The sequence below is a fragment of the Zonotrichia leucophrys genome, chromosome 1 (assembly GCF_028769735.1).
Source record: "Zonotrichia leucophrys gambelii isolate GWCS_2022_RI chromosome 1, RI_Zleu_2.0, whole genome shotgun sequence".
In the NCBI taxonomy this organism is placed as follows: Eukaryota; Metazoa; Chordata; class Aves; order Passeriformes; family Passerellidae; genus Zonotrichia; species Zonotrichia leucophrys.
The window spans coordinates 27,903,709-27,931,592 of NC_088169.1; the positions used below are offsets into that span (position 1 = coordinate 27,903,709).

The 27,884-nt window shown below is 35.4% G+C and overlaps 1 protein-coding gene across 2 annotated transcripts in view; it reads right to left on the bottom strand.

Annotated features, from left to right (window-relative positions):
- Positions 1 to 674: 674 nt before the first annotated feature.
- The window catches only part of CCDC138 (coiled-coil domain containing 138), a 31,535-nt gene continuing 4,325 nt past the window's right edge, over positions 675 to 27,884 (bottom strand). The window contains exons 5-15 of one of the 2 annotated variants that reach the window (XM_064712455.1): positions 27,573 to 27,757; positions 26,402 to 26,560; positions 25,159 to 25,278; positions 23,646 to 23,723; positions 23,457 to 23,567; positions 21,140 to 21,301; positions 20,305 to 20,421; positions 19,038 to 19,230; positions 16,553 to 16,735; positions 2,552 to 2,690; positions 675 to 1,485 (exon numbers count right to left, since the gene is read on the bottom strand). In XM_064712455.1, the coding sequence (XP_064568525.1) occupies positions 1,314 to 1,485; positions 2,552 to 2,690; positions 16,553 to 16,735; positions 19,038 to 19,230; positions 20,305 to 20,421; positions 21,140 to 21,301; positions 23,457 to 23,567; positions 23,646 to 23,723; positions 25,159 to 25,278; positions 26,402 to 26,560; positions 27,573 to 27,757 (1,619 nt within the window). In that variant the 3' untranslated portion in view covers positions 675 to 1,313. The remainder of the gene's footprint in view (positions 1,486 to 2,551; positions 2,691 to 16,552; positions 16,736 to 19,037; positions 19,231 to 20,304; positions 20,422 to 21,139; positions 21,302 to 23,456; positions 23,568 to 23,645; positions 23,724 to 25,158; positions 25,279 to 26,401; positions 26,561 to 27,572; positions 27,758 to 27,884) is intronic. The other variant, XM_064712524.1, reaches the window with a different exon arrangement.

The window sequence follows — 27,884 nt, forward strand, 5'->3', positions numbered from 1 at the left end:
TTTAAAAATTACCTAGAGTTGGTTTCCTGCCAAGAAAGTGCACAGTGCTTGCTCTCTCTTCTAGACGTACTTGATGCCAAATCTGGTGTAGACTCCTTTCATAGAAAAGCTTGTTAGAAATGTTAAGTCAAATTGCTAGAAAAATATTTGCAGTTAGAATTCAATTTCAAAGACCAGTTCATAGACTTCTGGTAAAAAACAACAACAACAATAACAACAACACCTACTTCGCCCCCCCCAAAAGACAAAACCAAACCAAATAAAAAAACCTCAGCCAACAAACCAAAAATCACTAAAGCAAAACCAACCAACCAACCAAATAAGGCAAAAAATGAGAAATAAAAACTCTCTGAAGTTTTATACTGATGTTAGTATTAGTCAAAGACTGAAATACAGCAGATCTTTAAGCTTTAACTGCATTTGCAAATTTTTAAATAGAGATTTTCAGTAATTACAGTAAAAATCAGCAATGGAACACTAATTTCAATTTTTAGAAGTATCCTATTTCCAATTTGTGTAAGAACTTCTAAACACTGAACTGTGGCAGACAAAAAATATATTCATACTCAAAAAAGAAATGCAGGTACTGTGAAGATTGTATTGCAAATTAAAACAAAATACAGCAGAAGCAATAAAATAAAATATTTCATGTTACAGATTACTATTGCCAACCATTTTAAGAAATGCTTTTATTTACATTTGCAAAGATATTAATCATTCAAAGTTGCACTATATAAAGCAGGAAAAATACTAAATGCTACTTAAATACAGGAAAAGATCAAACAAACTCTAAGAAAATTCTGAAATCAAACCAACAAAATTTCTTATTCAATACATCTAGTTATGTTAAATAAAAATCTGGTTTTAATCACTAAAACTGCAGGTTTATCAAAAGATAATCTGCTAAGACAGCTGTCTGCTACTTATCAGCCATAAAATAAATTAAAGAATTTATAAAACTCTCTGAAGAGTCAAAAGTAAGTAAGATTCATCCCTGTAAGGAAAGACTGGTTTTTCTGATCTGCTTACTCTAAGGATTCAATTGCTTACATTGCACGAGTCATTTACAACAGCAACATTATTTCACTTTAGAAAATATTGAAGAAAGCCATCTAGCATATTACAAAGTTTTTAATTTTCCTTTTTACAAATGAGTGAAATGTGAGAATTCACAGGATAGTCAGCAAATTGCACAGTACTGAGATGCTGCTTAATGTATTTATACAAATCAATAAAAAAAACCTTCCAAATTTCAAGTAACATAGGCAGCTGGTATCAATTATACAGAACAATAATTAGACTGAAAGCTAGTGCTAGTGACTTGTGCTTAGACTGGAGTCAAGAGAGTTACTTGTCAAGAATTCCAAATTCAGCAGAATTGAATTGAGGTTTATACAGAGGAAGGTGTGACCTGGATCCACAGTTCTGCGCAGTTCTTGGAGCATTCGATGAAGACCAGACATTTCAAACAGCTTCTTATTGCTTCTGCAAAAGATTTTGAATAAAATAATTGTAAATTTAAAATGGAGAGGTTTCATATAAACACTGAAGATGCTACAGAAAATGTATTTTTGATGAAGCAAAATGTGCATTATTTTGAGTATTTAATATAATTCTTCTGTGTATGTTTCTAAGCATAAGGTTATCAATGCATGGTGAGAAAAATTTGGCAAAAAATCAACAAAAATTATCAGTTTTCTTGATTGATACGTAAACATAGTATAATGAAAGCTCAAGAAAAGGGCTTTTCACTCATCTGAAATAAGATTTCAGAGACAAATAAAAAAATTAGGATTTATGAGCCAATTTTACTTTGACTAGTAAATGCCAGTTATAATTTTAGATTATTTTATAGGAAAATTCTTTTTCCTAGAGTTAAATTTTATTCCTTACATGAAAACCTCAGTTTTGTCAACAGCTTTAAGTCCAATGTAAAAATTCCTCAGTTTAGATATGCCTTACAATAATGAAACAACCCCACTGAGCACTGTGCCAGTGAAGCTAAGCAGCACTATTACTATTGATATGATGACCTTTTTTAAAATAATCCAATAATCAGTAAGCAATGGGAACACATTTTAAAAAGCTGAACATTCCCAAAAGGGCTCAATTGGCTCAAAATCTTAAATTTTTTTAAGGAAATGAAAACTGATGAAGCTTAAATGCAAGTCAAATATAAGACTAAAATTTCAAAGGCGCTTACTACTAAGTATCTGAGTAAAACTGGAAGTCTAGGATTCTCTTCTAAGAATTCTAAGCATTTTTGTCACCTGCAGATGTAAGGAATAATTCCTCTTTAAGTCTAAATTGTGAGGCTTTTTTCTAGTTTGTACTCTGCAAATTGAACTAGATTTATGCACTAATTGAGAAGCTTATCTTAAACCTCTATGGCAGAAAGAGTTTAAATTTAACTGCTACAATTACAAGTCCAGCATTGTATATGGTGGAGGGACTAAACAGAAAAACAGAGATGAGTTTTTGGAAAAGAAAAAAGGTCACCAAGTTCATTAACCTAATAATAGCTAACAGAATAATGGTAATAAAGGATTACTTTATTCTGGAGAGTTTTTGCAGTATAACACAGAGCTTTTCCAAAACTGCAATATCTAGCTTAGAACTTCGAAGCAATACAGAGCAAGTCTGGAAGAAGGATTCATTGCTGCAGGCTTCTAGGAAAGGCTGTAAGGAACCTGGAAAAGAAAATGATTTAAAAACTGTATCACAGAGTTCAGTGCAGAGAAAAGTGTAACTGCTATTGATACCTTTAGAAGGCCTTAAATGCTTCATGCTGTGCAATAATTACAACAACCAAATATTTCAGTTTCTGTTGAACATGTGATGCAAAACTCAGGTAAAACTAGAAACTGAAAAAATGCAGCTTCCTAAGAGTTCTGACAGTACTGATCCTTGAATTAAAGCAGTGTCTATTCTCTTGAGAACAGAGGAAAACAGGAAACACAATAATTTTAAATTAAAATAAAAAATCTTACATTGAAAATGTTTATGCGATGCTCATTTATCATGGTTCTTTCCTTCAGACCATGGGAGTGGAACATTAAGTTGAGCAAAATGACTCAGAAAGAAATATTTTGAAGTGCTACAGTTCACATAGGTAGGGATAGTACATATAAGAGATTGTGTGAGACCTGAGAATCTTTTATCACCAGCATACTATCCCTGTACTCAGTTTCAAAAGAGTAAACACAGTAATTAAGAGGTAAAAGTAAGATCTGTACAACAATTAAAAAAAAAAAAAACCTCCCTTAAAATAGCAGATGAGTTTTTATGTCTCACTGAAAAGCATTTCCCTCTACCCTGTTTCCCAAAATATAGTAACTTCAAAATAAGGTTAAATGTGTTACCTGGTTATTTCATTCTTGGTTCTCATATTAGAGATTAATTTATAGCAAAAACTTAAAGAAAAGAAGTAACAATTTGTTTTTCCTTAAAATTAACAGACTTTCATATACCACACGGCATTTGCATTATGAGAATACACATGCGAAGAAAATACTTTAATTGCATAATGTTAAAATATTTAATGTGTTCCACTTAATAAGAAACTGCAATATGCAAATGACAACACAAACCAACAAACAAGACATTAAAAAAAATTCATAACCTGAATACTGTAATTTATAAATAGGATCTCAAGATGTTTTTATCAGTACAAAGAGGGCTGGATGTACATTTTGGTCAAAATTTTCCCCTTCCTTGTTCAAGGACATACCATTTATTAAATGTAACAAGTAGCCTTGGAGTGAATTCAAGGTTTTAATTTATTTCAGAAGGTTTCCTGATAAAAAAATCTGAAGAGATGCTATGGAAAACTGTTTGAAATAGGGCTTTATAAACAAATCAACTTGATATTTAAGTCAGCCCAAGAGCCTAGATAAGTAATTTTCTGCACTGTGCATTTATGCTGAATATTCAGTAAGAACCCAGTTATTCCTACTCCAACAAATGACCAAGTGGCACCTCTCTGATACACAGGGAACTCTTGAGACTTGTGGGCCTTTGCTGGTTTATACCCTCAAATGAAGACACTGAGAAACAGCAAATGCCTCTATCACAGATCAGAGAAACTACAGCTATACGTAATCTTTCCTCTCTTTTCAGCAGAGGTGATTTTGCTCCTTTGATTTAAAATGCTGGATTCATCAGACAGAATCCACAACATACATAATGGAATGTGTGGATGGACATCATACAGATGGCAGGATAATAAGAGAGTTTGGTAACAAGAGGCCAACCTTGCAGCAATAAAAAGCAACAACTGACGTTCTGTAAAGTTTGGAAAAGGCAGGCAGATGTTTTGTGGTTTGCACAGCTGAAGTATCCTCAGTTCTTTACCCAAAGCAATGCAAAACAACAATTAGTCAAAGACATATACATTATCAAGGCAATAAATCACTATAAAGTAATTTGATTTTCTGTTTACATCTGTTTCTGTGTTTTTTGCATTCTTCCTACCATGTTTAATACACGTATGGTTTTATGCACATTGTCCTCTCTGTTTTAGTACTACTTCCAGTTACAGTTCACTGTCTTTAAATTGTAACAGTAATAAATATAAAACCAGAATGAAAGTAAAGTAGGAAAGAAAGCAGTAATCAGTGAAAAAAGACAAGATACTATTTCTCATTTTATTTTAGAGAAATATAATATTTCTCTATTAAATATATATAAAATAAATATAATATTTATTTTATTTATGGTCTTCAAGGCATAACACTTTTAATATTTTTTTCAGTATTTCTGTACTTTCTCTGCAGAAGGTATTATTTTCCAAAAATTGTCATATAAAAAAGCCTCAGGTTTATCTGTCAATTATAGCAAACAAAATCCTTAGATGAGTTCACCACATGTGCTACACTTAGTGATATGTGACTGACATACACTCAGTGCTCTTTACTGAGCCACTGCTCTCTGTGCAGAACTCTGGGGTTATTAAGTACATACAGCAGAGTCTTAAACCTGGAAAAAAGATTAACTAAAATTTCACTTCTGGCATGATGCTGTAATGCCCTAGTGAGTCTAGCTTGTTAAAATCCATGAGAAGAGGTGACAAAACTATGAACAGAAACAGCAAATAAGCAAAGGCCAATGAACACAATCGCCATCTTAAGAGTGCTTCCTCACCAAATATTTCTATCACTGAAGAGTGTTTGAAGTAAAATTACTGTTCAATAGCAGGAAAAGATAACCTTCTCTAAAGCAATGAAAATCTACGACTACAAATTATGTAGTCTGTAACTTTATAATAATTCTATGGAGCTACAAATGTATAGAAATTCTTCTAAAATTTGCAACAGTTCCCTCAAATGACTGCCTATTCCCAAGAAACAGAAATGGTTGGTCCTATCAACCTGCACTGCACCGCTGATGAAATGTGTTTTAACAAAAATTTGAAACAGTATCTCTTACTTACCAAAGATGCTTTTCAAAAAGAGAAGAAAAGAATAAATACATATATTTATTCTTTTCTTTATGAGAACGTTGACATTCAAGAAACAAACTGAGAAGAAAGGCCTTTCTTCTTTCTATTGCCTATTAAGACAACAAATGGCTTTAAAAAACTCATTTAACATGACTTCTGACTCATCCGACCTCTGATTCATGAGAGATTTGAAGGTAACAAAGACTGCTTGGATGAACAGGGCAATCCTACAATTTATTCCTAAAAATATGCTTAAATAGCCATAAAATGCTTTTAATTCCTTTTCTGCAGGGTTAACAAATACCTTATTTAGCTGACCTGAATATTTCTTTGCTGCCCTGCCCTCACTGGTCCCTTAAATATATTACATTAAAAAAAAAAAAATACACACACACACACACATATATGCTGTAAGAATGTTCTGACTTTGAATTTTACAAATTAACGTAAAAGACAACATTACTTTTAAGACAGAAGATTTCTCCTATAAAACAGAAAAGCTAATATGATATTAATGTCTAAATATTTGCAAAGTTAATCACGTGAAACCCAACTGAAAAAAGTACATGTTTAAATGGACTTTCTGAACACTGTTTATATATTCAATTCAGATAAGCTTTTGAAGATTATATTCTAAGTAATCAGAATATGAACAAAATAAATACGTAATTTAAATGCATCTCTAGCTGATTAACTAAAAATAATAAGCTTCACATTTTTAAATACTTTGGTGCCTTAGATTCTGCATAGATTTTGCTTTTAACTATTTTAGAAAAATATAATTGGAATTTATCCTGACAGGACTTTGTCACAATTTAAAATAATCTGCAAAAGCCTCCAGTGGTATCCTTAAAACATTAGAGCGTGCTGTAGTTGCATTAACTTGGCCTGATTGGTAGACCGCAACGAACAATAAGCAATTTATCACTGTTGACAGGATTCATATGAAATTTACCCTCAAAGTAATCAGTCACACAGCATAAAATCTCACCAGCTATAGTTACCCAGAAAATTCTGTATCATACCTAAAGCTATGTCACTTCAGGAAATAAAATGACAACTCTAAGTTCATGTTTCAACAAATTACCGATTACAGTTTTGTCTCATTTTCTAATTGCGAGAGGATCTGATGGGAGAAAAGAGAATGCATCTCAGCAATGCAAGTGAGTGATGCAGCAGGGTCTCCCCACCAAGAGTATCACCACCCTTTACTGGCTGTGAGGTGGAAACATAGCAAAGGATGAGGAAAAGACTACCCAATGCCTTCACTGCCTCAGTCTTTAATAACAAGTCCAGTTGTTTGCCTGGTACCCAGCCTCCTGAGCTGGAAGGCAGGGACAGGGAGCAGAAGGAGGCGCCCATAATCCAAGGGGAAATGGTCAGTGACCTGATGCACCACTCAGACACACAGACAAGCCTCTGGGACCAGATGGGATCCACCACAAGGTATTGAGGAAGTCAGTGGAAAATGCTCACCAAGCCACATTCCAACATTTACCAGCAGTTCTGGTTCATGGGGAAAGGCCTGGGTACCTGGAGCCTGGCAATTGTGACACTCATCTACCAGAGGGGCCAAGAAGGACAATTCAGAGGCCTGTCAGCCCAACCTTGGTGCCAGGGAAGGTCATGGAGCAGCTCATTCTGAGTGTCACCACATGGCATGTGCAGGGATCAGGCCCAACCAGCACACACATGGATTTATGAAAGGCAGGTCCTGCTTGACCAACCTCATCTCCATCCACGGCCAAGTAACCTGCTTGGTGGATGAGGAAAAGACCGTGGATATGGTTTACCTGGACTTCACTAAAACCCTGTTTCTCACAGTATTCTCCTGAAAAAAACTGGCTGCTCAATGTGTGGAAGAGGGCACTATTTGGGGGGTAAAAATACAAGTACAAAACCCCCAGACTGGTAAAAAACAAGTCAGGAAGCAACACTTTGCAAAGAGAGAACAGTCAATGCAATGTATTTCTTGGATTTGGACCAAAAATGGAAAACTGAATATATGTGCCTTTCAGGAACTAAAGCTGAGAAATAAAAAATAAAATAAAATAAAATAGGGTTTTCTGCAAGTATGTGTATAAGAACTCCAGTTGTTGAGAAAGAATAGTCAGGTATTTTTGTCTGGTAAATAAATGCTACAGCAGTTATAACTAATCTAAATGTCAATACCATTTGAGAAAGCAGCACGTGATATTATATTGCAGAAAATGGGGGTTAGTAGAATGGCTGGAAGGTGTGTAAGGAATTCACTAAAAATGAACTTCAGTTTTAAACACTGATTTTTTCAATTATGCTTATCTGGTGTACTAGTTAATGACTATGGTATAAAGGTAGGAATAGTCTAATAAAATTCCATGCTGTAACTGCCTATTTAGAATGCAGCAGGTATAAAATACATGGAAATCAGAATTATCTTACTTGCTAGAATAGCAGAAGCATAAAGTTGATATACTAAAAATCAACATACATTTTTCCTGGAAAATCACTGATAATCAGTGGATCAAAGGATGGATTTGATCATCAGAGGATGAAAGCTTTTGCTGTGCTGATTGAACTCAGCTTGTGTTTGAGCAATCAACACGGCCTTACCATTAAAGACTGAATCTGATAAGTCCTGACAGAGAGAAAAAAACATTTTACAAATAACCTAGGTAGCATTTTAAATTGCAGTTGTACACTACTATGGGTTTCTTTGTTCAAGAAGCCAGAAAAGGCTCAATGAAATACCAGAATCACAGAAAGAATCACAACTCTCTCAGCACACACCCGAAGGAGTTTGTTCCAAACACAAATGCTAAGAAAACCTTAGCACAAAAGCATCACCTGTAGTTCTGTAACATTCGATTGCAAGTGAGAAGGTATATAAAGTCTGAGCTCTGACAATGCACAGACATTACTCAAATAATACAATTTTAAATTTCCATTTCCAAGGAAAGCCTTTCATAATGGAATTATATCAATTATGACATTGTTCCAAAAAAAGCTGGCTAAAAAGTACAATAGTTCAAACAGTCAAATACAAAACAAAATATGTATAAAAATATTCTGCCTACTTAAATAATTTTGTGGAAAAACAAAACTGTAAACTTTTTTATTAAAAATATGCAAGTTTAGTAAATAAGAGCAAACAAGATCTTACTTCAATAAACTTCAGTGTTCTAAAGATTTCATAACTTAAATTGACTGGAAAGGGGATGTGTATATCCAAATACTGATATAAACAACTCTTTAACATAAAATAATTTTCAAAAGTTAACATTCACATCTACCTTCAAATTGATACACTGCTTAAGAAACACATTATTATCCAAAATGAACAGTGAAACTTTACTTCTGAAATGTCTACTTGGCTCTACATAACTTTATATTTAATGGCTCCTTCTATTCATTGTTTTGGAGTAGATGAGACAGGGGTCCAAAATTCAGAATAGCTAAGCACTACATGACTGTTACTAGAAGAGGGAGAAAATAATGACACAGATGTTATTTGTTATTAGAGAAGGGTACTTCATACTAAATTAACTTCATCAAAATCAAAGAATTCAAACTAAATTTTAACTGAATTAACAAAACTGTATGCAAAGTTTTGGTGTACTTGCTTGCTTTCAGCACATATAGGTGGGTCCTGGCATTATCTAGTGTGCATTTAACGGAGTTGAAGATCCTTATCTGTGGTTAAGATATTAAACTAAAACATCTATTAATCCAACACAATTATCCACTGTTTTCAGAAGAATGAATAAAAATTACAAATGTAAGATAGGATAATAGAGGAAGGATTTCCTTTCAAATTGTTTGTATTTCAGTGTTCATGCCACGTAAGCTGTAAATCATTTCTATCACTATAGCTTCAAAACACAAGTCCTCAGGACAATTTCACATCTGCTTTTCACACAGGTGAGGGGAACCCTATCTTAGTACAATATTCACCAACTTGACATTTCTATCCTTGCAGTGCTGCAGAAAAAACTTACTTGAAAAGCTGCAATCCTGTAAAGTTACCAGTAAAGATAATATGCTGGAAAATGTTGAATTCTAATATGTTTAGGCATATTAGCATTTTTTACTCCATGCCACACTGCATGTAGTCTGTAAAGTCTCAAAATGCTAAGACTCAAAAGGAAACATAAAGGGGTAGGTTTGAGTTTTCTTGGCAAATTCTGACCATTGACTTTTTAGAAGTACCCACAGAACAGTGCACGTTGTAGAATTCCCAGGATCAGTTACAGAAGCATTCCAGCAAAAAGGAAAAAAGTGTCCTATACATGGTCAATGTAAGAAGACTCCAGTTTACATTTAAATAAACACAGCTTCTTACTATGGAGAAAATCCTTCTATCTTCACTGGCTTCATTAGCTTCCCTATGGGACTACATCTGGACTGAGGCTACAGACTTGGTTATCCATGACCATAATATTTTCTTCCCAAAAAAAAAATTAAAACTATAACCAAGGTTCAGTGAATATGTAAATACAGCTAATTTCTGCAGTTATTAAAATTCTTTAGTTATGTCAATATGGTTAAGAAATCACACTTAAGCCCTACCAGAATGTGCCATAACTTACAGTAAACTTGAGAGCATAATTTTGAGATTTTTTAAGGTGCTCTCATTTTGATTTGTGAATAAGTACACACATATAAAATATACTCTCTGCAAAACAGAAACAAGCCTGAAGACAAAGTACATTTAAGTTTTATTTAAAGCAAATGCCAGTGTTTTGTAATGTCCAGTCAGAAGGTAAGTTTTGATTTCATTGAATGAACCTAAAGTTGGAAAAGGGGAATGTACTAATCTACCTGATACAGTCAGATACCACAGCAGGAGGAATTTAAGACACATGATGTCTTTGTATAAAAGTGCAAAATCTGAAACCGAGGCAGGGAGCTCTCTGTCAACAGTTTCCAAATCAGGCATGAACCAGACTGCAGTTAACAACAGTATTTTTGATAGGTGAATATAAACTCACTACATCATTTGAAACCCTTTAAACTGATTTACAAGTTTAAAATAAACACAGTAAGATGTGTGAGAAGACAGGAAGAACATTATTGAACAAGATTGCATATGACAAGTATTCAGCTACAAAGTGATTTAATACCAATGATGTGATGTTCTTCAACACCCACAGAACAAATTTTCTTGATGAGGTCATGCTACTTATTATTATATTGTTTCCAGAAAATGTTTCAAGTCTGGTATCCAGGAATTCTCTTGAACAGTGTGCTGCAAGTGCTGTTCTAGAAACAAGGTCTGCTGAGGAAAGAAATTTGTATTCTTAGGGAGGGAGCTTTGGGGTATGAAGATGCCCTGGAAGCCACTGTTTCATACTATAACAATCTGGATAATTAGAAGTAACAATTACTTTAATTATCAAACATTAATTTTCATAGTAATTTTAATGGGAAATGGTAAGAGCTTTGTTAAGCAATAAATACATTATATGCCATTTGACTAAACTGAAACATTGGCATGTAGCAGTTAATGTTTTGCTCTCAAAATTTCAAAGGCAGTCAGAGCACTCTGCATTTGTGGAAATCAATCACAAGCCATTCAGCATTTAACAAGATATTAAACCTACTTTCTATGACATTTCTATCAGAGAAGATTTTGGTTTTAGATCTGTCTTCACAAGGGTCATAGCTTAGAGATGGGACTAAAAACTGAACACCATGGCCTGGTAGCTTGTTTTCCTTAACTAAAGTAAGGAAACCTTCAAAAGCTCCGGTACTGAAATCTTTCTTCCCTATTAAATGAGCAGGAATAGATGTCTTATCCTTTTCCTTAATGAAAAGCAAGGAAGATGCCTTTATAGATCACTCATTAGATTCACAGACCAAAAGAAGGATCAAGCTGAATGTTACGGCACTCAGATTCAAGGAAAAGAGCACCATGACTAAAATAACACTGCAGGACTTGATCCCTTGACTCTGCTTTCATCAGTCAATCTTTGTAGCAAGGGAAAGGCTGGCACCCTCCAGAAAACAAACATGGATTGAAATACTGGCAATGGGTATGGAGCACAAAAAAGAAATTGAAAAGGATGTAACTGAACTGACAGTCCTCCTGTCTGACCATGGAACAAGAAAGGAACCAATGAGATAGCTACAGTAAAAATATAGCTAAACCAATTTATACACCATTATGCACAGTTTTAAACAAAAACATTAGCAGAATGTAATAAGAGGAAAGAGATAAAATATCTTTGTAGAGTTGATTTTCTACTGTCACATTCAAAACAAGCTGTTCACTCCCACACTTAGAATTCAGAAGCAACCTATTACTTCCCCTAAAGGGAGCTGACTAAACTAACCAGACTGCAACTTAGGCCACTGAGCTCATCTGAAAAAAAAAAATTCTCCAGCATATAAACAACATGAAATATAAATTCTTTAGAATTATATTGTTTATCATTGTTTTTCATTGCAGTTGCTTATTAACTTTCTAGAAAAGGTAAAAATAAGCAATTTGCTAACAAAATGCAAGTGGTTAGGTAAGGACCAGCTTACAAAACACAGCTGCAAAATTTTGTTCCTCAAATCTACAAACAGTAAAAGTAATGAACAGAATTCACAGAAATACTGGAATATGGAAAAAAACCCCAAAACCCCAATATGAGAGCATAAAAGTAAACTGAAACTGAAGCTCTTTTGACACAAAGTAAACTGTCTGAATTACTGCATAACATCTTCAGCAGCTCCTCTCACTCTTATGCCCTGAGGAACATACTAACCTCAACTTTTTCTCCCCTGATATTTAAAAGTCAGCCTTTGGTCCAACTATGAATGAGTTTGTATATGACAAGAACAATGATCAGTACAACATTTTACCTCTTCCTTAGGCCCTAAGATTTGTGTAAAAGAGGTGAGGCAAACAAGATCAGCATATATATATATATATATATATATATATATATATATATATATATATTTATACCTCACACACATATATATTCTGTATATCACTCACACTGTTACAATTCCAAATATGTTAATGATTGGGTGTACTGGTCTGGTTGAGACAAGAGCTAATTTTCTTCACAGGAGCCCTCAAAGTGCTGTGCTCTGTATGGGAAGCTAGAAAGGTGCTGGTAGCACACCAGTCCTAGGCTACTGCCAAGCATGCCAGCACAGTGTCAACACTGTCTGTAAATTCCCCCTCACCTGGAGGGGCTGGGCAAGATCCTGGGAGGGGACACAGGCAGAGCAGCTGAGCCAAAGTGACTCCCATTCCATATGGCATCAGCTCAGCAACACAAGCCAAGGGAAGAGAGGAGGAGGAAGGCATGAGAAGGGAAGGGGACATTCCTTATTTATGACATGTCTTCTGGAGCAAATTCTATGCATGCTGAAGCCCCACTTCCCAGGAAGTGGTCACACACTATCTACTGATGGGATCTTTTGGTTTCTTTGGTTCCATGTGTGGACTTTGCTTTTGCTTTAATGAACTGCCTTTATCTTGACCCAAAATTTATTTCTTCAATTTTATTTTCTTTTCCCTGTTTTGCTGAGGAGGAGAATGTCAGAGTGGTTTGGTGGGCACCTGGTGTTCAGCCAGGGCTATCCCTCTATATTAGGACAAAATAGTGGGATTAGTTTTTTTAGAATTATACAATGGCATGGAAACTCACAGATGTCAGAAAAATAAGAGTGCAGCTAAACTTGATGCAACTAAGTTTCTTGAAACACATAGAAATTAGCTTCCTATGGGTACCAAAAGTCTTAAACATTTCTTCACAGAATTCCACAAGTGGCTCAGCTGGAGAGGGACGCTCCAGGTGTTATCTACCCCTATATAGAGGAGATGTAGAAAGAGAAAGAAGTACTGAGGTATGTCACCTTTCAGTCCTCTATCATTTCCCATTAAAATGTAGGTGTCAGGACTCTCACAGCTTGTTATGCTAAACTCCTGAAGAGAGATGGACTGTATGAAAGGCTGTCTGCCAGTAACATCCACAGCAGTGAGACTATTAATTTTATCTTGCTATTAAGGTCTTGTACAGAGAGAGAAAAAAGATGGTACTAATGCCTCAGCTGTTGCATTTCACATCATATTTTCAGTAAGTGAAGCACCATCAGTGTTGTGTGAACTTGCAAGGGAAACCTGAATTCTGAACCCACTGTACCAGACATACTATGAAGCTAAATGAATGATACTGATTCAAAATGTTAAGAACATGCAAAATAATCCCAAATCTGCTTAAGCAGTACTGCAGACTCTCATTCCAGCTTCCATCAAGAGAAATACCTGTCTTAGACTAGTAGGTATCTTCAGAGAGACCTCAACAAGTTAGAGAGCTGGGCAATCACCAACCGTATGAAGTTTTACACTGTAAAGTGCCAGATTCTGCACTTAAGATGGGGCAACCCAGGATGTACAGACAGACTGGGGAATGAGAGGTTGGAGAGCAGCACTGAGGAAAGGGACCTGGGGATCCTGGTCAGCAGAAAACTGAACATGAGCCAGCAGTGCCAGTCTTGTCCTGGGGGCATCAGGCACAGCATGGCCAGCTGGGCAAGGCAGGGGATTGTCCTGCTCTGCTCTGAGCTGGGGAGGCCTTACCTCAAGTGCAGGGGGCAGTTTTGGGAATAAAACATACAGAAGTCATTAAAATATGAGACAGTGTCCAAAGCAAGGCCATGAGGATGGCAAAGAGAGGAAGCTGTATGAGGAGCTGCTGAGGTCACTTGGTCTGTTCAGCCTGGAGGAGACTGAGGGGAGTCCTCCTTGCAGCCATCAATATCCCCATAGAGGGAAGAGGAGGGGCAGACACCGATCTCATCACTCTCATGACCAGCGTGAGAAATTGAGGACATGACATGAAGCTGAGTCAGGGGAGGTTTAGGTTGGATATCCATGGAAAGGGTGGTTGAACACTGGAAGAGGCTCCTCAGGGAAGTGATCACAGCACGAAGCCTGTCTGAATTCAAGAAGCTTTGCACAACATTCTGGAGAACAGGGTGTGACTCTTGGGGTGTCCTGCACAAGGCCAGGCATTGGACTTGATGCTCCTGATGGGTCCCTTCCAACTCAGCACATTCTATGATTCTGTGATTCCTCACATGCAGCTTAAGTAATTATCCAATATATGAGGGAAACCTAGGCTTCATTTCTGGAACATGAGAAAAATAATTTCTTACAGGGGAAAGAAGCTACCTAAGGACCTCAGCTAAGCCTGGACTGCACAGAAACATTAGCATTCATTGCTTATTATAACAAAAAAAGGTACATGCAGTTACAGGGAGTAGTACTTCAACACAGTAGTTATTTCATATCTGATTCACATTTTTCAGCCTGAACAACTGAGATTTGAACCTGTAAAAACATCCCACAAAAAAATAACCTTAAAAAACAAAGTTATAGAAAATCATATGCTAGAAAAATTTCCACTGGCCTTTTTTTCCAATTTAATTTCTAATAGCTTCATCTCTAAAGGTATTGTTTTTGAGCAAGAGTATTGTAACACTCCCACAGAGCCAGAAAATTACTGCAACAAATTGATAGAATGCCTAGGATGGTACATATTACATTAAAAAATAGAAGTCTAGACTTTGCCTCCTGTTGACTGGATGTTGTCTTTTTGGGTAATATGACTCCATATTTTAGTAAAGAGCCACTACCTATGTCTTCATATTTAGAGCTGCACATGAATACAGCTTTAACACTGAGCATGAATTTCTGTTTTACTCTAACACAGAGAGTTCTCTTCTGAATAGTCACTGCCTCCCAAAGCCTGTCTTTAATGACTTTTTAATTGGAAGCTTGCAAAGGAATGAAATCCCAATTTCCCATCAGCAACACTATTTCTCATTGTTAAAAATTTCTTGCAAAACACTATGTATTGGAAAAGAGCAGACCATGCCTAATTTGTGTATTGGAAATTTATTCTACCAAAGAGGCTCTACATAATATAATCTTTCTATCCAGTTGCCAAGAAATAATTTTCAATCAAATGTCAATTTAATTACACAGTACTCTTCCTTCCCTGATTTTACATAAATACAACTTCTCTGAGAAGCAAGCAAGCAAAATTTGAGTCTCACAATGTATCTTCATTATCCTTCAAACTCCAGGCACCTAGTGTATCAGAATGACCACTGCTAGGTAGCTGCAGATGTACTAGTCATTACCCAAAGAAATACCAAACACTGTCCATCTTGCTTAGATGGTTACCTTTGTGCATTCAATTAATTCTTTCCCATTTACAATTATGACTGTCAGGAAGAATAGTGTAAGACTGCATTCATTACCTGGTCAGAAAAAGACTGCAAGGAAGAATAGAACTTTAGTTAAATATTTTTGAACTTAGGTTGCTACAAAACTGCCTTTTACTCAACATACCACCCCAAGTCAAACATACTTTCTATTTCACTAGCACAATGCATAATAGCAAAATACTTCCAAAACAACATACAATTCTATTCTTAAAGGCAGTGAGTGATTTTATCTTAAAAAAAAAAAACATTCACAAGGTTTATTCATTATGGCATTGGAATGTGTCACTACCTTCATGCTCACCCAGATGGTTATGAATTGATCCTTACCTGTATCACCTGGAGAAATGCTGTGGCAAATAAGATTACTAATGCTTTTCTAGGGCCAAAGCACAGTAAAAATCAGCAAAGCATAACCATCTTATCTAGAAATACCATTTCCAAACCCTACAAATTGAAAAATGATTGGGGATGAGCTGGTCATCCAAACTAGGAAGAGAATTAAAATAGAACCTATTTTTTATCTCCACCTTCTGGCAGGTTTTCATGATTTGGGTTCCCTGGCACAGCCTGACTTCAAAGAAGAATATCAGATAGGTAATATAGAGGAATAAACTGAAACCCAACCAAAAATAGCTACAAAATTTCACCGCAAGAAATAAGGATGAAATACAAAACAGTGGCTGAGAGGGAGAGGAAAACACAAGATGACTCAGAAAAAGACAGACAATTCAGAAATACATTTTATGTCTTTACTGAATGTACACAGTACAAAGAATTGCTAACAGTACATTAGACTATATAGCTTTTACACTGTATTTTTATTTGCTTGTCCATTGTTTTTATGCTTTCCTCATTTGCTTTCATAATGATATTTTTTTTTTTGTAATTACCCACATTTACCAGATTCCATGGTCATCTGAAGTAATCCATCAAGAGCCCTGGAAAGCAGACTTGCACTGGATACTTTTAGGTGACTTAATATGACAGGCACACATTGGTATTCCAAAAATAAGGCCTTCCCTTCATCTGTCTTCAAGTCTGCACGAAGGGACTCAAATGCCTGAGCCAGGTAATCCACTGAAAATACCAAATACAGGCAATGAAACTTCTATAATCCTTGTCTCATTAAGCCATGTGAACAACTATCTGACAGCTACCATGGCAGATACACACTTAAAAGTTAAACAGCTGAAAATACTAAATTTACTTTTTATTTGAAGATGCCCTCTGCCTATTTGTATTCCTTAACAATCCATTGTGAGTGGAGAAAAAGATTATCTACAATTCATATATTTAAGAAAAATATACTTACAAATGTAAAGTCCTGCAAATATTTTGTTAAAGAGGGAAAAAAAATACAAACTCGCATAGTTTGAGACAATGTTGGTTTGAACATCTGGGAAACCTCTATTAAGGGAGTCAGTGGCTGATTTGTCTGAGTGAGAGCAATTATTTTCATGAGAGCAACTACTCCCATTCCTTCTCTAAAAAGCTGTATATTTCAGTATAAACATTTTATATTCTCATCCATTTGGAGAAATTATACAAAGGATGTAGATTAAGTGAACCAATCTATTTTCTTAACTTCTTAACCTGCTGTCAAATCTTCCTCAGTATCTTGGTATTGCATTGATCATCTGGAGCACAGAAAATTAAGCAGAAGGAAACAAGTTATCCTACTGCATAAGTTTAACTAGGGTGCCATCTGCTGGCTACTGACATTTTGAAGGAATGAGGACATATGTTCCAACCAAATCTGCTATTTTATCACCACATCATTAGTGCCATGTGGTCAGAGTGATCAAAATTCATATAATTCATACACGGTGATATCTGACATATGTTTAACAACAGATCATATTTTCTGTGCTACAGCAGCCAGCAGTACAAAGCAACCATGAAAAGCTAAACTGATTCATTCTAATAAGGAGTGTTCATCTGCTTAGGGAAAATCAGTCTCTGCAATGACTAGATTTTTATTTCAATTCTTCTTGCATTGTTTTTATCAAACATTCCTAGAATGTGAGTATCAATTTGAGACTAATTATCATGCGTCACCCAAATATGTTGACTGAAATAGTTCCCTCCAACAGCTGCAATACTGTGTTAGTTCATAAATGATGTCAGGATGGTCTTCCACCATGTTTTATTCCTGTGAGTATTAACTATAAATACTCACAATATAAATATTGCACAGGTCATTAAGCATAAAAAGATACTAGTCTGCTTAAACATCTAAACTAGAAGCACAACTTCCATGAATAAAAACTCTATTCATTACTTATGCATTTAAAATATTTGGCATTCCTGTTTTGTGTCAATCAGGGTGCCACCGATAGTAGCAATTTTGTGATGTGGATCTCTGCTGTCTAAGAATTGCCCCAAAACCTAATATATTTCATGGAGGAGACTAAAAAAATCAGATGCCAAAAGCAGGCATCTGATTTTGACATTTTTGCATGGTATGTCAGGAGTACCTTGAAAATTAACATCTCTGTAACCTGTATCAATCTCTTCATGTTACTGACAAAAGAAATGTGTTACTTGTAAAGATATTTTAAAATACAAACCATTCTGAGGAAAAATGATAGCAAAAATGGAAACAGGAATAATTCAAGTTGGCATCTAGTCCAACCTTCCTGTCAAAAGCAGAACCTTCTCTGAGGTTAGGTTAGATTGCTCAGTTGTAACTCCACTAAAAAATTACTTGCTATCAAAATGATCCATGCTTTTAGATTGTCTTTGAAAAGGGAAAATAAGTGGTTGATACCACAAAGAGTTGGAAAAGGGTGATAGAGATGTTTGTTCCTATGCTATCCGTGTAAAATTTATTCTTGCAGAAAGCCCCGGTTATGCAGACACACAGTACTGCTGAGTTGCTGCAGGTAAGCAGCAATCACATCTTACACCTGCTCTTAATAGTATTTACTTTTCTGTCTGACTTCCATAAAAAAGGATCTGCAACACCTTGTTCCCTGTTTCTCCTGAAGAAAGATAAGACATTAAAACTGAAGGCAGCAGTTAAAAAATCAGCTGAGAGAAGAGTTCTTATTCTTTGAGTTGTATTTTTCACATCTTTTCTCACGCTGTTCAGACACAATCTGATTTGTGTAATCTTGCAGTGTCTACTTTGAAACCTTTATCTTCTCCCCCCTCTTCATAATGCTGACTTGTCAAGTCATCATACTGACAAAAACGCAAATTCTAACATAAAATGAATAATAGCAAGATTTATACTTGTATATTTTGCTTCACAATACCCAAGTAAAATCACTTTTCACTAATAAAGCATAATAGACTCCACAGTATCATTAAAATGCTTTTAGTGAGGCATCTGACTGAAATAGATAAATTAATGTAAAAAAAAATCTTGACCTACCTTGTTTCACTGTTTTAAGCACAATCAAAGTTGACAGAAACCTCAGAGGCATACAGAAACTCTTGAAGAAAGCTGCTGACTTTGATTTACTTTCTGTAGGCTGTTCAGAAGAACTCTGTGGGTTTCCCTTACTCACTATGCCTTTGAAGATATCTTCACCAAGTCTCCTCATGGTTGATCTCATTGCTGTGTGCTGCTTCAAACAGTGCATGTAGTTAGTGCAAACATTACAACCTGACATACATATGTTCTCCATGCAATTAAACATTAAATTGCAAATGCTTTGACCATGTATAGGAATATAATCAGTACAGGAGATAATATTGTTCAACAGCTTTTGAAACAAAGCAGTAACATGGTGCCTTATCAACACACACTTCAGCAAGAGACTAATTAGTGAGGGTCCTGGATACTCTGATGTTATTTAAGTTGCCTCTGGTTCCAGAAAAAGCTGCTCCAGTCAAATCAATTTTGTAAGCTTGCCTGAAGTTATGTCCTTTAAAAGCATGTACAGAATCAAGGTCTAAATACGAAGCTGGAAAACACTGTAGAGGTAACATCTACTAGATTTTCATCATAAACTCTATAGAAATATTTCCACAGAATCAAACTACACAATATGCTTGTTTAAAATATAGTCACTTATTAGAACTAAACCAAACATCTTACTATTGTATTGAATTTAAACTGAGGATATTTACAAAGTTTCTAGCATTTGAACATAGACAGCACTCTGCTGGGTCTTTACAGTATGACAATTGTCTTTTTCTTTATTATATTGCTAAATATTTTCTTATGGCAGTCTGGTCAAAAAGAGCAAGGAATGTCTTCTGGTTAGACACCAAGCAGAGGACAGAAAAACCAACATTTCTTCACCACTTTGCCACTCACTTCCATCACTTTCAACAAATCTCATTCTCATAAATGACACACTATGAAATAACTGCCTTCTCTAGTGCAAGCTTTGCTAATACATATGCAAAAATAGAACTTCAGACGTGCTTAGACAATACAAAAGAGATCACATACATAGGGAAACTACATTTAAATACACAGTGCGAAATTTAAATTTAACTTGCAGGCGAATTTATTTTTCATTTCCGCTTTCTGTGGTCAACACTATGAATTTATGTTTTACAAAGACAGCAGTTTCTTTTCTATATGCTACCTGAAAATATCCATTTTTCCTATGTATTTAATATGTAAAATCCATTAATATCTTCCATGATTTTTTTAAAATATACTGCAGGATGACTACTTGTTTTACCTGTGTATCAGTGTCTAACTGTCTTATAGACCAGTAAATAAATTTAATCACAGGCACGTGCAGTTTAGGATTCACATATGGCATCCACTGGAGTTGCTCAGCAGCTATAGGCAAAAGCTGCAAAAATATACAAAAATAGAATTACATGCAGTATATGAACTATTTTCTAAAAACAAACAAACCTCCTAACTTCCTCTTGGAGGTTATCAGATTACATATGCAAATGTTTCTGGGCAGATCCAGTACAGCTAACAGAATTATATGCATACAGAGATGTTAAATTTTACATAGGTTTACATGTGGGAGTAGAGATACATGTGATCTCAATCTCATGTAAATCCAATCACAGTGGCTACAAATCTTTTATATAATAAATAAATATAACAAAGTGAATTTTCTGAATACCTCACTGATTTCTAAATCTTGGTATCACAAGAAAAAACAACAGAGGTGTTGAAATACAGCATAGCATCACCTTTTATTGGTGATAAATTGAAATTTTAATATCTAAATAGGCATAAAAATATTTTAAATTTGACTTGTTGATCTCCTTAAAACAATGCATCACACATAAAACACATGACAAGCTACCACCAGAGGAAGTCACTTGAAATAAAATGCTGAAGCTCTTAGGTTGAGACAGGATATCACTTTTTAATAAAAATTATCTGTATGCTTTACAAATGAAAAATTATCTATTATATATCACTGCTGCAGGGAGAATACTGACTTACTAACAATTCTTTTGTTTTAATTACATGATGACCTGTTATACTCTCAGAATCATTTAAAACACAGTGAAATTAACACAAGCACACAACCCAAACCCCTTTACCTTCATACACTTTTCCTGAGTACAGGAGTTCTTTGAGCTCTGGGTAACCCTAGGTTTATGACTGTCCTCTCTCTCTTGTGTGTTTATTTTGCTAAGATGCTGGTCAGAGATCCAATCCATAAGGTAAGTTAAGAGCTCATAGACTTGTGAATTCAATGGTAGCTGCAATATATTCACATCATCAGATATTTCAGCTTTCAATTTAATGCTTTTTCTAAGCTAAAACAGTAACAGACTGAAATACATGACAGTACATTAGCTATGAAATATTATGCATAATAGAAAGGATGAGAATTTTATGCCTGATAAAATCTGAGAGGTAAGTTACTGTAGTGTGAGCTTGTGGAAAATGTATTCAAGCAGACAGTGATCTTGAACAGGCCATGTGTGCTTTGCTGCCCTGGTACCTAGGGTTTGAGAAGCCTGTATAGCATGAATGGAACTGCACCTTACAGCACCTCTGGGAAAAGTAAACTGCAGGCAGATCAAAGGTGGGAGGGTGGCAGTCCTGCCTGGGAGACCCCTGTACATCAAGGAGTCAGAGATCCACACCACAGGCAGCTCGAGCAGTGCAGCCTGTGCTGTGCTGCACAGACAACCAACTGCACAGTTTATCCTGTGCCTGACTGCAGGGTAAACTCAGGCAGCTCCCTCTTGGTACTGCTGATCCTGCCTGGCCTTGGCCTTGTCTAAAAGGGCAACAAGTTCTTCTCCCATTAATGTCCTTCATGAACAGAGTTGTTTTCTTGCAAGATATGTAAAATGATATATATGTTGAGTGGCCAAAAAGGAGGGGCTTTTCTCAATGGACAGGCTCTGCTCAGCACGCCCTGGGAAAAGTCCACCAGGGCTCCATTTGATGCTGCACAAACACAATATTCCCAGCATCTAAAGAGACACAAGATTTGCTCACTCCCCATATTCCTCCTCTTTACTCTGTCTTATTTTAATAGCCATTTAATGAAGCCATTTGTTGTCAGCCTTTCTTACAAAGATCCAGAAGGAACCCTGCAGTGTTTCTTTCTCTTTCTCTCACACTTCACTCCCCTGTGCAAAACAAACATCTATAGTGATGATTTCTTGGTGTGAAAAACATATGCCCATAATTTCTTTTGTACTTGATGAAATGGTAGTAAAACAGCTTGCAAAAAAATTCATACAGAATTACTACACTTTATAATTCTGGACAAATGAAATACAGGAGAAAACAAGTCTTTTAAGTCCTTCACTTTAAAGGGTGTGGGAAATTCTTATTTCAATATACTAGACCTACTTTGTTTCATTTCATGAAATCCACTGTTGATAATTTAACTGGGTAACTAGTATTGTTTAAAAAAAGAACAAAGATTTAATGAAACTCTCATCTTGGCTCTACTACATTGCAATTAAATACTCTACAAAAGAAATCCAGAGATCCCTGAAGACAGACTGCATGAACAATTCCCTAAAGACATCAAAACTTTTCTTCTATCTACCTTCAGATAACTCTTTTCCTCTTCACTCAGAACTATAACTACTGACACTATTTGTATTTCATGTGCAACGAAGTATGCTAAAACCTATATGGAGAGAATTTGTTTGCTATATGTGGACAGCACAATCACTGTAGAGCAATTAGATAGGGTGGTGTGAATATCTTTCTCATTTCACAGTTCACCTCTAGCTGGAAAAAAAAGCATAACCAGCTGGGAGATGTTGGCAAAGTAATACCATAAATGGAACAACAGGGAGACAGAAAGAATTTCAGTAAGTGATGTAAGAAGGATTTTTAAGGAAAAAAGGTGATTGTTTTGGAACTGTGAATGAACACTGCATTTAATCTCAGTCCTTCACTAAAGATTATTTCTCAAAAACATAATAATAGTATACCACTTTTGGTTTAGAAGATTAAGTTCTTTATTGGATACTTCTGAAAGACTACTTTTTACCTGGTGTTAGTCATAAGGATAGTGCTGTACTGTAGCAGTAACCAGAATGAGTCTAAGATGTGTTCTGATGCAGCAAAAAAAACCTGTGTCAGTGGATGCAGGTTATAATTTTAATTGGCAGATGAAAGATAACATGATTTGAGGAGAAAAACTTGTCATATAAAGAAAAATATACACATACACATAAGCAATATGAAATGCAAGACATATTTTTAGCAACAAAGTTAACTCTTTGTTAAGTGTGGGTTTTCCCCCAGTATAATCTATTTCTCTTCTTAAAGTACCTCATAAAATGCTACATTTTGCAATTTCTAGCAGATGCAGAGAAAATGTTACACTGCCTAATATCTTCCAAATGAAAAGATTCAAGACTTCTGCTTAATTCTTACCGTAGCAGTTCTTGATTTTGCCATCACTTTTTCCTGTTTCACAGGTTTGCCTTCTTTCATCACTTGACACAAATCATTAGATTTCCATACCTTTGAAAATTCATGCTTCCTCTAAACAAAATATAACAATGAATTATATTTCACTGGTTACCTATTATAAAAGCAGGTACATGTAAGAACAAACCTTACTTGTAGATTTTCTAAACGAGCTTTTGCTTTTCTTGCTTGACCTTCCAACTTCTTGTTCAACTCAGTTACACCACTTAACTGAAAGAAGGAGAAAATATTAAACTGTCTGTTAATTCAAAACTCACACCTTGACTTAATTATCACACTGAAGTAACAATTTTGCTGAGCAGCTAAATTATTTTTTTCTTATTATCATGAAAAGTGATAGAAACAAAATCATCATCCATTTCCCTCAACAAATTACAGAATCACAGACTGGTTGAGATTTGAGAGCACCTCTGGAAGACACCTGGTCCAACCCCCAGCTCAAGCTGGGCCAGGAAGAAGTGTCAGTGTAGTGCTTATGTCTGGCTGCTATGTCCAGACAGCTTTTGAATAGTTCCAAGGCATTAGACTCTTATCACCTCTGTGGTGATAAGATAAATAAGGATAAGTTCCAGGATAAATAAGACAATAGCAGTATCTCTGCAGTCCAATCTTTCAGAGTGCAGGGGAAGAATAAGCACTACAATGACACTCTTAGATATATAGATGCTTCACATTTGATTATTTTTCATGAAGGAGTGACAAAAATGCACAAATTCAAGAATGTTAATCATAGTCTTGTTAATGGGGAAGGTGGCTGCTGACCATGCTAAAAAACCAGTTTGCTTGGTGAGAAAAGATCAGGAAAACTGCAACCTCTATTTAAATAAACAAAACCCATACTTTCTCCATACAACAATAAACAGCATGATCATCACAGAAGCCCTCAGTTTGCACAGAAATGCAAAGATTTTATAGTGAGAGGAAATAACAAGACAGATGGGTTGCATCAGAACTATCAACATCCTAAGAGTTAGGTCTGACCCTCTAAATGGAAAGAATAAAGCTCTATTGTATATTTTTACTGTACTCAGATTATCAGAACATTAATTAGGTCAATGAATAAACAATGCTCAAATAATTTAGTTAATTTGTGTATCACCATTTTAGATCAGACTTAACAGTCAAGTGAGACAAATTCCTTCTCAAAGCATTACTATGAAACACACCATTCTAGTTTACAAATTGAGAAAATATTGCCTTCATTAAAATTTGCAAAAATAACTGAAAATACTGACCAAACATGAAGTTAGAAATAATCAATCATTCTACTTTTTATTTAGTAGAATCAGCATAGCAATTTGGCACAACAAATCAGCACAGGGTGGATTCCATTATAAAATGGAATAAAATGCTTTCTCTCCATCCATTCTCAATGGACTTTCCCTTCCTAACAATTAGCTGTAGCTAGTGAGTCGGTAGAATAAATCCTACTTCTTTTTTATACTGTAAAAGACCAGAAAGGCTAAATTTCAAGTACTAGAAATGGGTGAGAAAAATATTTTCAGTCATTCATACAATTCTTGACTTAGAGAAACAAAAGGTCAGCAATTTTGCAAACTCAAGCTGCTCAAATATTTGTTGACTGTAACTTGTAGAATTATTTATGACAGGAAATAATAAATATTTATTATTTATTTGTGTTTACCTGCTTTCTTAAAGAGTCATTCACATCCCTCAAGCTGTCATATGACGACTTCAGCCTCCTGTTTTCTTTAGTTATTTCTCTCAAGGCTTCTGTCAGCTGCTTAACTTCTGCCTCACGTTGCTGTAGAAATATCAAATTTAAGAACATGTTTTAAAAGAGACTATTCAAGAAACAAGAAGTTCCAGTTTAGTGCTAAAAGAGTTGGACAAACTTTCTAATATGAATTTATTCATGTCCAAATTTACTTGTTTAGTCAGCAGGGAGAAAAACAAGCTCTGTACTGCCTATTAAGAAGGATCTATACAGCAACTGAGAGCAACATACACAGCCTATAGCTCCTACTGCAGCCTATTCTACCCAGACCAACTATATACATGTATATTTCTCAAACAATTCAGATGGGGAAAGTGTTTATGAAGTAAAATCAGTGACAAAGCTTTTACTTAAAGCTCACTCTCCCAAATATTTACAAAAAGTTGTGACTGTGTTTTGGGGCTTACCCTGAATCACACAGAGAAACTAATCCTATGCCTTGTTGAGAGGTTTATGACACAAACATATGAATTATAAAATACAATCTATATATTTACTGTCATTCAACTCTTACTCCTTAAGTTTCTTTTATATTTAATCCTCTCTGGACCTTCGATTTAAGTACCTCAGATTTGGTAAAATAGCAAGGTTTTATTTTACTGGAAATATTCTAGCTTCCATTTCCCTCCTTCCATGAATTCACTCTTCTTCACTACTTTTCCTTTCCACACCCCCAAAGTTCGGCTGGTCTTCCTCCAAAATTTTTGAGTCTTTGTTTGCTAGTACCCTCTGCAATAGGTGTTATGTCAGAAGATCTCAATGTGTGTTAAATCCTTCCCAAGGAAATCCACTGCAACTACAGCTAATGCAAAGATACTCATTTAACTTACACACAATTACAGATAGACCACATTTTTCCTCTAATATTGCTTACATAGCTTTCACTATTTTACAAAAAAAATTACCTCCTTTTTCTAACTGGTAACTGTAAAATGTACTACATATCAGACAAGTAAATGCACCATTCTGAAACAGAAGTCATATAAAAACATAGCAATATTGTTCAGTACTTTTTATTCAAATCTTTCCTTTGGGGATTTCAAGGACTTCAAAGAAATAAGCAGGATTTCCAGCAAACATGTCATGGCTTAAGGTAACTACAAATTAGTTCAAGCGCATATAGAGCAATAACTATCATTAATTATTTCACCTCTTTTATAGCTGCAATTTTTGTGTGAACTTCTTCCTCAACACCTCTTATTTTAGCCAAAGCTGCTTCATGTTGAAAAAACAATGTTTCTTGTTCTGTTAGAGAACGCTCTCGTTTCTGCAGCTGCAGAGCATACTCCTGCTGTGCTGAACTTTCTCTCTGTATCAAGAAAAAAAATGTTAAGCTACTTTAAATACGCATGTGAAGTGTTCCCAAATTATGCTGAATTTAAAATTTTGTCCCAGAGATATGTTTAGCTCTTTGTGAAATTATAGTTACACAAGAGCTTATTAATACAAAGTATCGTGGCAGCCACCTCTGTTCAGTTTCCTCCCACATTAACCCAAAGACCTCCATGGGCATTGGAATTGCTCAGCCTCCCAAAATGCAAAATTCAACCCTACATTGTTGCTCCAGAAAATTAAACTTTGACTTTTGTTTCTAAAATATCTGGATAATGGTATTAACTGTAAGACAGAATAGAGTCTGATGTGACTGTGTGTTGAACACCAGATTAATGATATTGTTTCTTCAACTAGTGAGAAGCATCCCTAAAAAAGCGGTGAAGAAAAAAAAAGATATATAAAATTATTTTTATCTCATATATTGGAAAAGACAATTATGGCAGGGAATCCAGCAGAAACTTAGGAACTATTACAGAATAAAATCATATAGGAGGCTCTTTTATTAGTAGCCTAAACCTGCTGGAGATGAGCTGGTGGGATGAGTAGAGGGATTTGGAGGAGGCCATGAGGCCAAGTGCTTTGGAATGCCTAGAGTCAGGAGAAGAGTTTCAGATGTTCTCAAGAGAAGCACTGGTTGTGAGCGCTTCCCTCTACACACACAGTGTGTCAGGAGACAGTCTTGGATGTAGAAACACTGGGTTCCAGCTCCCTCAAGCTGAATCTGCCCACCTACCCATCTACCTGGTCTACCCATAACTCAAGCCAAAGCATCATTACTGAATCACTGAATTAATCTAAGGGAAGAGGAAGATAGAGAAACAGATTTAGTATATAAGTAACTGTGATTAATATAAATTAATAGTAAAAAATAATAATTTAATATATAAGTAAGTTTTACTATATAAGTATTTTCAGTTTTCTTTCTCAAAAGTGAGAATATTCATAGTGTTATTCAACAAAAATTTGAAGGTGATTCCAGTTCCTACCTGGAGCTTCTGATGTATGACAAATAATTCATCATAAATCTGACTGATGTGAGGTGGTATTAAACCTTGCCTATTGCATGCCTGAGCACCAGTTCCATGCACAATTTTCTTTAACAAACCATGGTTGATAATTTGGTCTGTATTTTCTTGAGTATTTGCAGCCAAATGAGATGGTAAAGTGAGGCCTGTGGACAGGATAAAAAATGCATTTTACATTAAAAAATCAGACCTAGCTAAATATTGATATGATTATTGTACTAAACCAGTAAAAATGTGTTCTAGGAATTCAGAGTTACAAGTACAGAGAGAGAT